General features: G+C 54.8%; 1 protein-coding gene across 1 annotated transcript; it reads left to right on the top strand.

The window, feature by feature from the left end:
* The first annotated feature begins 669 nt into the window (after positions 1–669).
* LOC121157210 lies at positions 670–12,420 on the top strand. The gene is made up of 15 exons (XM_040981247.1): positions 670–775; positions 1,995–2,211; positions 2,818–2,922; positions 3,570–3,701; positions 4,664–4,748; positions 4,839–4,902; positions 5,167–5,252; positions 5,779–5,961; positions 7,916–7,969; positions 8,788–8,940; positions 9,545–9,612; positions 9,793–9,838; positions 10,377–10,440; positions 11,738–11,817; positions 12,352–12,420. Exons 1-15 carry the CDS (start codon positions 670–672, stop codon positions 12,418–12,420), a joined length of 1,512 nt encoding a protein of 503 aa, XP_040837181.1.
* Positions 12,421–14,379: the final 1,959 nt, after the last annotated feature.

Genomic DNA, 14,379 nt, shown 5'->3' with positions numbered 1-14,379 from the left:
CTGGCAGAGGGCCCGGCATGGGGGTGGGTGCCCAGGCCTCCATGATGGGCCCTGTGAGTTTTGGCTGGAAATCTGTTGCCAGTCCTGCCAAAAGTCTCCTCCCTCCACCAGGAGCTCCTCAGAGCGGGAGGCAGGGCTTCCAGCCATGGCTGCCACGCCCCCTACCCCATCCCAGCTCGGGCACAAAAGCCTCTTCCTGGGAGCTGGGCACAGAGGCCAGCCGCTCTATTCTGGGAAAGGTAAGGACAAGGAGGCCACCCTGGGCATACCAGAAATAGTTCTCAAGGCTCTACAATAACTTAGTATGATCCCTGAACACCAGGCAAGCCTAGGTTCAAATCCCAGTTCTGCCACTTACTGTCCTCAAGGGCAGTACTCTCTCGCCTCGGAGCCTCAATGTAACCCTCTGTCAGATGGGGCTGCTCAGGCAGTCGTGGTGAGGACCCAGCCACAGCTGAAGCTTGTAAGGCCCTCCATGCGGTGCCAGCACCGGGGTACCTCCCCCGCAACCCACAGTGCCACCTTGAGCTCAGCCAGCACTGGGTGTGGTATGGGGAGTGCCGGCTGTGATATGGGCCTGCTGCATCAGGGTTGGGAGGCACAAGGTGACTGGTCCCCAGCGAGGACATCCAGGTGTCCCCCACCCTGCGTCTACAGGTCCTGGACAGGATGCTGCTGCTCTGGGGGCCCCTGCTCTGCTGGGGGCTACTGCCCCACACCCAAGGGGAAGCACACAACCTGCTCTTACGGATCAGCAAAGACCAGCTGGAGACAGGTGAGATCTAAGTGGCCACCAGCAGGAGGCCAGAACTGTGGTGCTGGGAGAGAGAGGGCACCACTTCCCTACCTAGCGGTCTCCTCCTCTGGCCCTCCCCTTTCCAGCCATGGAATTCACCTGTCTTGACCCAGAGCTGACCTCCCCTGCCCCAACATCTGCCACAGCTCCCCAATGACAAGCTCCCCGGTGACAGACATGAGCCAGCTTCTCTCCTGACATGCATAGCCCTGCAGCTCCAGACTGTCCACCTGTCCCCATCCTGGCCACCCCAGGACTTCACAGCACCCTCCTTTGTTTCCTTTCTTCCTCTTGACTTACCCCAGAAAGCCAAAGTCTAGCTACGCCTGCCCCAGAAGCTCCCTCCCATGTCCCCTGGGCTCCCACAGCCCCAAGTGCAGCATTTGTTCCAAGCTGTTGGTGCTAGTTGTCCTGTCTACCTCACTCCTTACTTTTTTTTTTAAAGACTTAGTTGTCTATTTGAAAAGCAGAATTACAGAGAGGAGAGGGAGATAGAGATAGAGAAATCTTTCATCTTGTCGGTTCACTCCCCAGATAGCTCACAATAGCCAAAGCTGAGCCAGGCCTGAGCCAGGAGCCTGGAATTCCATCTGGGTCTCCCACATAGGTACAGGGAGCCAAGGATTTGGGACATTTTCTGCTGCCTTCCCAGGCATATTAGCCAGGAGCTGGATCAAACCTGCACATTATGGGGTGTCGGCATCTAGGCAATGGCTTAACCACTTCACTAACCCTTCCCCCTAACTCTTGACCAGGCTGCTTGTTGTCCACCCACCTCTTACCCTGTTCATCACATTCTGGCCTCAGACATTCACCAGCCTGGCAACTGCCTCAGGACCTTGGTGTGTGCTGTCCTTCCTAGAGCTTCCCATAATGGGGGCCTCGCTAACCACCTGTGTGAGACAGACATCTGCCCCCTTCCCTCTGCAGCCCCACACTGCATTCCATTTTCTGACAGCAATCACAGCTTCTAAAACTTGCCTCACAGCCAGCCTGGTCACTGGGTTGCTATTTGCCCCCACTTGAATGCGGACCTGGGGAGGGGGAGGGGCAAGAGAGCCACTAGGCTCCTGTTCCCTGAGCCCAAGAAGCACCTGCTGCTGCCTGGCGCTCTGGTGCCTCTGGGCGGGTGCCAGAGAAAAATGAAGGGTGACCCTGCCTCAACACACACACACTAAGCAGGAGTTCTTGTCCACAGACATCTCAGATCTGCTCTGGGAGAACCAGATCCTGAGTCGTTTGGTCAAGATACCTGTGACGGGGCCCCCAAGCCAGGGCGTCGCTATCCTGGACCACCTCCCCTTCATCAAGGAACGCCTCTCCCACAGGCACAGTGGCCTGCAACTGTCACAGGTCGGGGACCTGCTCTCCGGGAGGAGCACCCCTCTGCTGAGTCAGCTGCTCCAGGCAGGCGGGTGAGTGGCCAACGGGGCTTCCTGGGGTCATTCCCTCCTGTAGGGCAGAGGCAGGGTCTGGGCATTTGGAGCTTCTTGGCAGCCTGCACAGCACTGGGCTCCTGGATGTGGCCTATGCCTCAGTCTTCCCAGCGAGAAAGCCACATCTAAGTCAGGGACCTTAGCCTGGCTGCTCTGCCGCCCTCCACATCTTACCAATGCCTGGATTTTGCAGGCTTGCGCAGTGTGGCTTTTTTTTTTTTTTTTTTTAGATTAAGTTATTTAAGAGATAGAGAGACAGAGAGGGAAATGGAAATCTCCCATCCACTGCTGCGCTCCCCAGAGGCCACAAAAGGTCTAGGTGGGCCAGACCAAAGCCAGGAAAACAGAAACACAATGCAGGTCTCGTAAGTGGGTGGGGACCAAATGACTTGAGCCATGCTTGCTGTTTCGCGGGGTGCACATTTGCAGGTTTGGAGGCAGAAACTAGAACTCAGCATTCCACAGGGCAGGGCTTGATCCCAAAGCTGTCCCCACCTCCCTACTATGCAGCTGATACAGACACATTCAGTCCACTCACTCACAAGGGTCCAGCCAGGCCACCAACACACCTTGCACCTCTCACAGGTTGGTCATTGAAGATGCCAGGGGACCTGAAGTCAACCTTGACATCCTGAGCGACAGCCTGCTGCAGGTGACACTGCGCTGCAAACTGTACCTCTCACTCCAGGGGTAAGTCCTCCTCGCACACTTCCCTTCCACCGCCTACCCCACCCCGTGTACCTGGGCACCAGGCCACCCAGCCTCCGTCACTGTGACTCAGGTAGCCAACAGAGTCACAGAGTTGTGCTTAATGCACGCCAGACCAAGGGCTCCAGTCAACCTTCCCATCTGTGCATGTCCAAGGTTGTTTGTACTGAGGGGGAAATTGGGACACAGAGAGTGGGCTGCCTGGGCTTACAGAGTGAGATGGCAGCAGAGACTGAGATACCTCCTGAGCCAGGAACTGTGCATCCCTTCTGAGTGAAGAGGCAAGCAGGTGCACCAATGGGAGGACAGTTGCTTCTCCAAGCTCGCCTGTGCAGCTGGAGAACTTGGGTCAGGAGCAACTATTCCCTAGGCCTTGGTGTCATCATCTATAAATGGGCATAAATGCAAGTCCCGTACCAATGTGAGAGCTCACCTGCAGAGACCCACCCAATGACTACATGCACAGGTGTGTCACAGCCCAGGGTCTGCATGCGGGGCAGGAAGAAAGACTAATCGTTGATGCCCTTTTTCACCTGAGTTGTTAGGCAACTACAGGCCACCAGCTTGTCACCTCCAGCCTCCACCTGGAGCATGGGGTTGGAGCCGACCCAGACAAGCTACCCCCACAGGTTCCTGTGGCTCAAGGTCATTAAGAACATTCGCATCGGAGTCCGGCTGGAACAGACCGAGAATGCAACCCAGGTGGCCCTGGAGGATTGCCACACCCCACCTGGCTACCTGAGCGTCGAGGTCCTGGAGCAGTGAGTCCCCGTGCCCTCCTGCCATCCCCGGAGCAGGTCCACACTGATCCTTTGCTGAATCCCAGTTGTCTGCAGTGACATGGGCACCAGGGATAGATCATCTGCAAGGTCACGACATGGGTCACCTGCCAGTGCTCCCACCTCCACACAGAAAGCCATTGCTAAGAGCGTCCACCAACTGCCTCACAAGGGAGATCTGTTCAAGCTGATTCATGTTGGGAGTGGTCCTGGGGTAGGGAGAAGGTGACCCATGCTATGCATGTAACCAAGTGAAGTGGCCACCATACGTCCTTCTTTGACCCAGAACAAAACCGCTTTCAGGAAGCCTTCCATGAACTCCTCTGCTGGATGTGACCTCTCCTTGCTCAAAAACCCTAGGCTCTCCTGTCAGGGAAAAAAAAAAAAAAGACACAGGCAAGGGCCAGCACATTGACATAGCAAACTAATCCTCTGCCCGTAGCACCAACATCCCATAAGCAGAGAGCTGGTGGGAAGTGGAGCAGCCAGGACACAAACTGGCACCCATATGGGATGCCAGCACTTGAATATGTTGAAAAGATTTGGGTCTGCTTATGTTGTATAGCAGAGTGCCCAGGTACAAGCCCCAGCCTTGCTCTCAGTCCCAGCCTCCTGCTACTGAACCCTGGGGAGGCAGAAGTGATGGCTCTGGTCCCAGGGTCCCTGCCACCCACCGGAGCGACCTGGATTGATGGCCAGGCTCCTGGCTTTCGCCACCACATGCATTTGTAGACTGAACCAAGAGATAGGATCTCAAGCTCTCTCTCCAGATATATAGATACAATATTGAAAAACAAGAAAGAAAGCAAGGTGGCAAGAGCCAAGTGGGGAAAGACAGAAATGAAAAGATGGAAAAGAAAGAGAGGGATGGGGATCACCAGGAGGGAAGGAAGCAGCTGCTCTGGCATCCAGCTCCCTCACAGGGTGCCGGTCTTCCCCTCCAGAAAGGCCTCCCTCGTGGAGAACAAGGTCCTGAGGCTGGTGACGGGCCTCCTGGATGAGGCACTGCCCTTCCTCCTGCAGAAGATTGTGAGTTGACCCCCAGGAGGAGGTGACCCCAGTGACAGTCTCACAGCCTTGCCCCGCCCCCTCTGAGGATTCCGTGGGCCGCCCTTGCAGGTGTGTCCCGTGGCCATGAACCTGCTCAACCTGCTACTGGAAGACCTCCTGCACATCACTCTGCGTATGTACACTGCTGCCGGCCAGGACCAGGGTCTGCTTTCTCCTGTTGGGAGCTGGGGAAATAGGACTGGGGACAAGACAGACAGACCCCACCCACAGGGAGCAGACTTCCTAGGCAGTGGCACGAGGGATGATAGAGTGTATGACCTTGGTCAATCATGCCAATAGATGAAAGAAATTGCTTCAAGCTAAGCAAGGCGGGAGACAGGATTTCCTGCCTCCCCAAACAAGGTGGGTTGAGCCCAGCTTTGTGTCCTCCCTGTAGCCCCAAGCAGCAGGAGCCAGGATGACTTCCAATACTACATCACCTCCACGGAGTTCACGGAGGAGACCATCCTAATGCAAGCCCTGGTGAGCAGAGACACTGGGGGTGCCTGCTGTTGGGGTGAGGGGTCGGCAGTAGGGAAGGTATTCTCAAGAGAGGAGGAGAGAGACGGAGGAAGAAAAGGGGCTCTGGAAACTTCTTGGAGACCAGGGAGCCTGGCCTCAGTCCTGGAGGTCAGGAGGTCCTGCACACTCATCAGCCACAGCCTCCAGGGGCAGCGGGGGGAAGATGAGGCTCGGAGAAGCAGTGAGGCTGGCTGTGGCTCCTCCCCTAACTCCCTGCAGTGACAGGAGGCAGGCTGGGGGCCAGAGGGCTGTAGAGGGCAGGAAGGAGACACTGTTAACCACAGCAGTGTGGCTGGGGGAAAGCAGTAAAGTCAGGGGTGGCCTCCAACCCAACCTCAGTAAGTCACTTCCACAGGGCATTTTCCACCCAGAGGCTCCAGGGACAGGGCCGGGCACTGCACACGCCGTGCACAGAGCCAGGAGAGCCAGGTGCACGAGGTTGGGAAGCTGCCCCTGCTGAGCTTCTTCCCCCTTCATTTCTTGGGAGCTCGTGACCCCCTGTGGCTCAAGCCAGAGGGCCCCCACACCTGAGCACCCTGCCCTCCAGCCTGTGCCAAGGTTGAAATCGGGCAGTGTGGCAGACTTGGTCTTTGGGGTGGATGTCTACAACAACATCGTGTCCTGCCTCTACAGCAGTGAGGACATCCGCGTGCACCCCCAGGACCCCCAAGTGAGTGGTTGGGGAAAGAAAGTGGGGAAGGGGGTCACCATCTTTCACTTGAAAGGGCCTTTCCGGTGGACCCCACCTAGGGAATTCCCATTCAACCTCAAAACCCAACACAGAAATGTGCTAGCCTAGGAGGACTTCCTTAAATAGCTACACCTCTCTACTGCTAATCTTTTCACAATGCATCACCATTTGCCTGTGCTATCAAGATGGACTGAAGACCTACAGTGTGCACACAAGAGTCCCGCACTCAAAGAGCTTATAGCCCGATGGGGAAAGAGACACAGAACAAGAAAACAGTACCGTGGAGCAAACACCTTAAGCGAGCAGGGCCCAAGGTAGTGAGTCACGGGCAGAGGTGAAGGGCTGAGGGCTCAGGGACAGCCTGAACAGGGGCAAGGAGACACACAGAGTTCCTGCTCCCAGCTCAGCTCTGGGCTTGATGTAAGGATCAGATGGGGAAGAGTGCAGAAGTCCCCAAACCTCTTTAGTGTCCCCAAAGTAAAACCTGCCTGCTCCCTGTGCTCCACTCAGACCCTACAGGCACACATCACAGTCACAATCACATATTCACACATGCAACACACAGCACATTCATACTGCACACATATATAACACCTACACACGTACATTGCATGTAAACATACGACACAAGCACACAACACACATATACACAAAACACACAGGCACACATACAACACACACACACAAGAGAGTATTTCCAACTGTTCAAGAAACAATGGAATTGTAAAGTAACATGTATTTTCAGTAAACTTTTTGAAGGCCCCTTGTATGTGTATATGTTTACTAGTAAGTATGTGCCTGCATTACATATATAAGCACACAGATGTGTATTTGTGTGTGTGTGTGCACATAAGTATGTTCCTTCAGTTGGCTTGGATTCAAAAAGAAACATGGAAATCCATGCATTTTCCATGAATCTTTGGAAGACCCCATATATGCTTGGACTTTAAAAACTTTGGCAGCCAAACTCCCCGTGAATTCCACATTCCCATGAACGCTTTGAGGTGCCTTCTTTATTGAGCTGTGCTGGGTCACCCTCTCCTCCTTGATGAGGGTAGGGACTTGGCACAACGTGGCGAGCACGCAGTGTTGCTTGGTGTGGACCCAGCACACTGAAATCCTCGTTTCTGCATTTTCAAGAGATCCACTGTCACCGCCCCATTTTCACACGGGGAAACTGGGACCCAGGGAGGGGAAGGAACTTATCCAAGGTCACCCAGAAGGTAGAATCAGGACTAGAATTCAACTGTCCCCTACTGCTCCCCCCACCCCACACAGGTGTGCAGCTCTAAGATAGAACCTTCTAGAAGTGAACCCTGTCACTTTACCTCTACAAATATTCTTTTTTTAAAAAAACATATATATTTTTATTGGAAAGCCATATTTACAGAGAGAAGACACAGAAAGATGCTCCATCCACTGGTTCCCCAAACTTCCTCTGGGTCTCCCATACAGATGTGCTCCCCAAGGCTTTGGGCCATCCTCTACTGCTTTCCCAGGCCACAAGCAAGCTGGATGGGAGGTGGGGCAGCCAGGACACAAACCAGTGCCCATATGGAAGGACTTCAGCCACAAGACTACTGTGCTGGGCCGGAATGATTTGTGATTTTCAAAAATCAATGGAACATAGACAGAAATGTGATAGAATACATGCAGGAGAATCATGAACACACGCATACACTCTCCACAAAGTCCTTCCAATTTTGCTGCACATATAGAGTCTCACAGCAAAATGTTGGGAGAACAGTCTTTTAACAATAAAGAGGGAGCTTTTCCGGGTGAATTACTGAGTGAAGCCAGTTGACTGGCTCCTCTCGCACTGAGACTGACAGGCATGCAGGTGGCATAGCTGGCTGGGGCCACCTCTGTCCCCTTGATCCCCACGGAGCCCCCACCTGCTCAGAACAGGCCTGCTCATTTTGCCCGTTTCCAGGCTGCCGACCTCATTCAGCTGCTGTCCCAGAACAAGCTGGAACCTGGGTCCGAGGTAGGTGTGATGTATTGCTAACTCCTCCTCCAGCCTCTAGCCAGGGAGACCGTGTGGGCAGGGAGAGGTGGGGCTGGGCCAGACAGGCCACATGGGCGTGCTCTGCTCGGCCAGGCTCATCCCTGTATCTGCTTTTGGGGTTCTGTAAAGAGCCAGTGAGATGATGTCAGGAAGGCACTGAGCTCACTGCCCAGCTCAGGTGACTGTAGTTTGTGTGGCTGTCACTACTTGGCCCTCACTAAGGCACACAGAGATGATAGTGAACAGTGACAGTCGCCCTGCACTGTCACCTCCTCATCCGAGTGAGCAACCTTAGTCACAACAGGTGAATTCGCTCGCCCAAGCCCACATCACCCAGGGTTTGAGCCCAGTCCCTGACAGCAAAAGCCATGCCCCACACCCTCTCCGTGGAACTCCCCGACACCTCTTTGCCCGAGAGATAAGCAGCTGTAACGGCAATCCCACAGCCAGGGCCAGGTCTGCGTCTAAACACATTTTACAGAAGCACCTTATTGGAAAGGCCACTACTGTGCCTGTTTTCACTTCATGAAAACTGAGACACAGAAATTCAGAGGTTTGCCTCAGGCCATACAGCCTGCGAGTAATGGAGCTGGAGCTCTAGTCCCGGAAAATTCTTCTCTCAACTGCTGCATGCACTCAGGATGAGCAGACAGTAAATCCACTTGGAAGAGGCTCAGAGAGGGCAAGCAATACCCTCAAGGTCGCACAGCAAGCTGCTGCAAAACCCAGACGCCTCCCCCTCATCACCACTGCCCCTTGCTCCTTGCCCCTACTTTCTCTGCTGGAACCTCATTCAGGCCTCTGATCAGTCAACAGGGGGTGTGGGACTGGCCATCAGAGCCCCTCATCCTCCCACCATCCACTTTGATGGCCACAAGTTCACAGTCATCCAGCCAGGCTCCCTGGTGCTGCCAGGGACCAGCAACACCTCTTCGGTCTCAGTTTTCTGGGTAAGTGAAATGCGAAAAGGGTTCCATTTGGGGGCCCCTTCAGGGCAAGGTCATGGGGACAAGGGAGGGAAGCATTGTGCTTCCCCTTGCCATCAACGAGTTCACAGCCTGGGAGCTGGGTCAGATGGTCACCCCGGCGCTCTCCAAGGGCACAATTGGCGGGCACTCGACTCTGCCCAGTGCTAACTGCACAAAGAGCTTGGGAGGAAGCTAGGAGACCTGGAGCTCACAACGGCCTCATATGCATGGAGCCAGGCCCAGGAGGGACCCCACCCCAGGTTCCACTTACTCAGAGCACCTTAGGATTCCTCATGCCCCTTGCACAAACCAAGAAGGGGCCTAAGGTGAGGGGACAAGAGGTGTCCCTACCATGGAGGCGCAGGTGGCATCCAGGGGCTCCAACAGGTCCCAGGGAGCATGGCTGGCTGGGCCCATGGCCAAGAACCGGGTGCTGACTGGCCAGGGGTAAGATGCCCCATGTCTGTAACTGTGGCCCATGGAGGCCTCCAGCACAGGTAATCTGGGACCCCAAAGACTCGTACCCCAAAAGGTCCTCCCTCCATGGGCTATTTGTCCTCCTGACCCAGCTACCATATCCTCACAGAATCTGCTGTCTGAACCCATATTTACTATTCAAAACCAGGAACTGAAACTTCAGCTTGCTCCTAACAGGTGATGTCTGAGAGTTTGGGATGATGGAAACAGATGGGGTGGGGGAGCGAACGGGCAGGTGATCGGAGATGCTGTTCCCAAGCCCTTGGTCGGCAGGTCCTGGGTGTAGGGGAGGAGCGTGGGGGCTCTGTTCCCCAAGTGTCTGCCCCAGCCTCAAGTGAGATCTCTTCCTTCTGCCAGCCTCACGGTCATCCTGGACCCGCACCCCACCAACCTCAGGGAGCAGGTGTGTCCCTTCCTGAGCCTGGGCTTGCCTGAGGACCCAATGGGGCTGGGTTGAAAGCTTTCACTTTATACCCCTGATCTCACTCTGCCATGAAGCCCCCCTAAACCCACTAGGGCTGAAGGGGGCGGGGGTAGGAGGGAAAGCCTCAGGGACCGTCCGTCTCATCCTCGCCTGCACTGGGCAGGTGCTCATTGAACACTTACTTGCAGAGTGAAATAGGGAGACAGAAATTTTCCACCCACTGGTTCATCCCCAATGGCGGCAACAACTGAAACAAGAATTCCTGAGGGACTCCACCAGGGTCTCCCACGAGGGTGGCAGTGGCTCAAACATGTGAGGCACCCTCAGGGGTGCACATGGACAACCGTGGCACCCCGAACTGCCCCAGGCCTGTCATTCAAGGTGGATTCACTCCCAAGCGATGCCCCTCAGGATTGCTCCTACTCCCCTGTGGGCACCTGTCCAAGGGAGCCCATTCCTGTGGCCAGAAGGCACCTGCCCAGCAAGGTAACCATGCTGTCCTCCCACTATGTTGCAGAAGACACAGCTGCAGGACCTGCTCTCCAAGCTCCTGAGTAGAACATTCCTCCCCTACCACAACCGTGAGTGTCACTCGGAGCCACAGCATACAAGGGCCAGCTTCTGCCTGCCCCCCATCCCAGGGAAGGGTGGGCTAGGAGGGTCCCCAAGGAACAACTGAAACCCAGGCAGGGGTGGCCCATGAGGGGTTAGGGAGGGACATGTGCCCTCCTGTTGGTCCAGCAGGGCAGGGGTCCACAGGGGCTCCTTGAGGCAGACCGCAGCCATGTGACACAGAGTCACAGTGGACATGGAGGGTAGGTGCCCAGCTCTAACTCTGCAGGACCAAGAAGGCAAGGTGGGCCAGTGAAGCACCTGAGTGGGCATGGCCAGCAGGAGCGGCTGACTCAGCTCAGCCACCAGCTGCCAGCAGAACACAGGAGCCCTGTGGGGAAGTGTCAGCCACAATTTCACACTTTCCTGAAATCCCACAATCCTGGGCTCTGAGGATGATAGGAGGCCACAGGCAGCTGTCTCTTCTTCCCTCAACCATGAGTGACATATCAGGCCAGCAAGAAGCATCAGACCCTCCCCCAGGCCCAGAGGGATGATGGGGTCATGAAAGGGGCAGGAGGGGCCCAGGCCAAGCCCTCAAGGTCAACTCTTAGAAACCCAGTTTACTGAAGACCAAGGTCCCAATAATGAAACTCAAACTACAAAATGACCAGTCGTCCACATTTATCCGCAAAGGCCTGCCTAACACATCATTCTTCGTACATTTGATCAATAAATGCAAATTTGATTTTTTTAAAGATTTATTTATTTTTATTGAAAAGTCAGATAAACAGAGAGGAGGAGAGTCAGAGAGGAAGATCTTCTGTCCGATGATTCACTCCCCAAGTGAGTGCAACAGCTGGTGCTGCACCAATCTGAAGCTAGGAGCCAGGAACATCCTCCAGGTCTCCCTCCTGGGTCCCAAGGCTTTGGGCTGTCCTTGACTGCTTTCCCAGGCCATAATCAGGGAGCTGGATGGGAAGTGGAACTGCTGGGATTAGAACTGGCACCCATATGGGATCCCGGCACATTCAGGGTGAGGACTTCAGCTGTTAGGCCACTGTGCCAAGCCGAATAAATGCAAATTTGGAAGATGCTTCCACTGAAACCCAGAACTAGCAGGTGCAGGAAGCAGCCTGTCCAAGGCTGACTCTCCCTGCAGGCTGCTCACTCTTTGGAGTCTGCCTAGCCAAAGGATGGAGAGGGCACTGCCCGTGAGCAGGCAGAAGGGGAAGGGGCACCCTCTGTTTCCTGTTCTGGACAGCTGGCCTGGCCTGGCCCCACCCTCACAGCACCCCTGGGCAGCTCTGGCCTCCCCTCTTACAGAGCGACTCAGAGACCACGGCCTCCCGCTGCCCAGAATCAAGGGCATCTCCTTCAACCAGGCCCAGGCAGACCTCTGCCAGGTAGGTGTGATGGAAAGGCATTTCCTGAGATATGAGAGGCAGGAGCTTGCCCTTACAGGTGCAGGGAGAAGGAACCGCCATGTGCCATAGCCTCTATCTCCCGCATCTCACCTTCTGCTGCCAGCCAGCCTGGAAGAGACACCCCATGTACAGATGGGGAAGCAGAGACTTCAAGAAGCCACCTGGACCCCTCGGGCAGTACACAGTCCACAAATCCTTCCCTGGCTGCCCTGGCTGCTCACCCATTCATTCACTATCACCCATTCATCCCATCACTGTGTCTCCATACATGTCCTGGAGCCTGATCTGTTTCTTGACCCGCATTTCCAAGACATCCCTTTCCCTCGGCTCCACCCCCTCACCTAGGGAGCCCCCCCATGCTGCCCTCCTGGGCCATGCTGAGGACTTACATGTGGCCCTTGTGGAACTGGTGGGAGCACAGCCTGTCGGTGAAGAGCAGGCTTAGTGGGTGCCAAGTTCATATGGGGAGCCTGTCTCTACACCCACAGGGATTCCTGCTGCTGACCATTCCAGAATAGCCAGTGTGCCCAGCAGGCCGTCCTTGCCCCAGCCACAGCCAAGGTGTGCGAAGAAGGGAATTGACACCTTCAATAAAAACGCCTTCCATCAATAAAGACACCTCTTTGAGCAGGACTTGGCTCTGACTTTGCAAAGGGGCCCCAGAGTGGGAAGTGGGTGGCGATAAAGATTCAGTGAGGGATTTCTCACCCTACTGGGTCTTCCGGCGGGCTGTGCTGAGCCCTGCGTTCAGTGCCTGGATGGAACTCCTGGAAACAGAGAGAAAACTTGGGTTTCCCAAGTTCCAGCTGGGGAACATGGGGTAGGGATAGGATGCAGTGGGGGATATATCTGATGGGTCTCTGGGGTCAGAGTGCAGAAGAAGGGGTTGGAGGGTCACTAAGGGAGAGGGAACCACAGGAGTCTTGCCATGCTTTAGGGACACTGGGCTCAGAGCAGAGGGCTGGGGCAGCAGCTGGTAAGACAGCACCCCACAGACAGCCAAGTGATTTGCAGGGCCCCCAGAGCACTGCCCAAGGCAGGGGAGGGAAGGAGTTCCAGGGAGAGACCCTGCCCACTGCCTCCATAGCCCATGTGGCCAGGCAGGATGGCCCAGCACAGGCATGACCAGGGTCTGACTGCCAGAACACAGAGATGACAACAGAGCCTTGACAGGGACCCCTCTCTCCGACAGCTGACAGGTGTCTGAAGACACCTTCAGATGCAGCAGGTGTGACTGTCCTCACCTGCCAGAGGAAGCTGTCACTTCTGAAGCTGAACATGGTGGGCCTGATGTCAAAGACCACCCTCACTCTCACTCCACACACAGACGGCCACCACCTCTCTAGCTGCAGCTTGACCCAGGCCTCCCTCAGCAGGGGAAACACACAGCTCCTGTCCCCAACACCTGCCCAGCTCCCTGGCTCCTGGGCTCTGGAGCCTAGGCCTTCCCCACAATTTCCACAAGGCAAAGTGTACAAAAGAACCTCTGTGAGCCGTTGGGAGCCCTGGAAACAGAGCAGCAAGCAGAAGGAGCACAGGACACATGGGGTTGGCAGGCATTTGACAGCTGTATTAATGACCTAAAGGATAACAGGGATTCTTCCTGGGAAGACAGAGGCCTTATGGAAGAACTTGGAAGGTCCTCAGTCTTCCACCAGGACATCCCCATAGGAAGTGGCCCAGGTCAAAAGCATGGAAGGCCTCTTTCCCTGCCACCTGATCCCATGGCCAACTCTCATGGTCTGACTTTCCCCATCGCCTGCTGAGCTGGCCCCAGCACCACATCGGGCAAGCACCTCCACCATCTTTCTTCTTCTGCTCCAGCCTCCGTCCCAGACTCACAAAGTAGCCAGAGTGAGCTTCCAAAACACAAACCCAGCAGCCAGCCTTGTGACACAGCCTGTTAAGCTGCCACTTAAGAACTCCAGTATGCCGTATTGGAGTGCTGGTTTGAATCCTAGTTGCTCCACTCCTGATCCAGCTCCCTGCTGATGCAGCTGGAAAAGCAGCAAATGATGGCCCAGTGCACAGGCCTCTTCCACCTTCACGAGAGCCTAGGTTGATATTCCTGGCTCCTGGCTTCACCCTGGTCCAACCCTGACAGTTGCATTTGGGGGACAAACCAGCAGGTAGAAAGTCTTTATCTCTGCCTTTCAGACAAAGTGGACTGAAAATAAAAAAGCACCTCTGAGGATCAGAATGTTCCCAAAAGGAAGAAGTGATAAGGACTCACTGTGATGGACCAGTACCCATGCTCTGACCCTTGCCCACTGTACACACGCGTGCAGGTACCACACAGCACTGCACAAACACATTTCTTCATCATGTGTCCACTAATAAAAAGGATTGCTTTTAAAGCTGTCAGTCTTGCCCTCTGTGGCATCACACAATGGTATTAAGTGCAATATTTATATTATATATAAATTACAGCACAAATATTACTTTATTTTTATATTTAAACTTTATTTCATTGTACTTCAATGATAGTGAGAAACAAAAAGATAATTTGACCTTATGTGGATGAGTTTTTTATGAGAGGTT

Source organism: Ochotona curzoniae, unplaced genomic scaffold, assembly GCF_017591425.1.
Source record: "Ochotona curzoniae isolate NIBS_2020 unplaced genomic scaffold, NIBS_Ocur_1.0 contig_3520, whole genome shotgun sequence".
NCBI lineage: Eukaryota > Metazoa > Chordata > Mammalia > Lagomorpha > Ochotonidae > Ochotona > Ochotona curzoniae.
The sequence above is the reverse complement of the archived record's forward strand: the minus strand, read 5'-3'. Positions and strand labels throughout refer to the sequence as shown.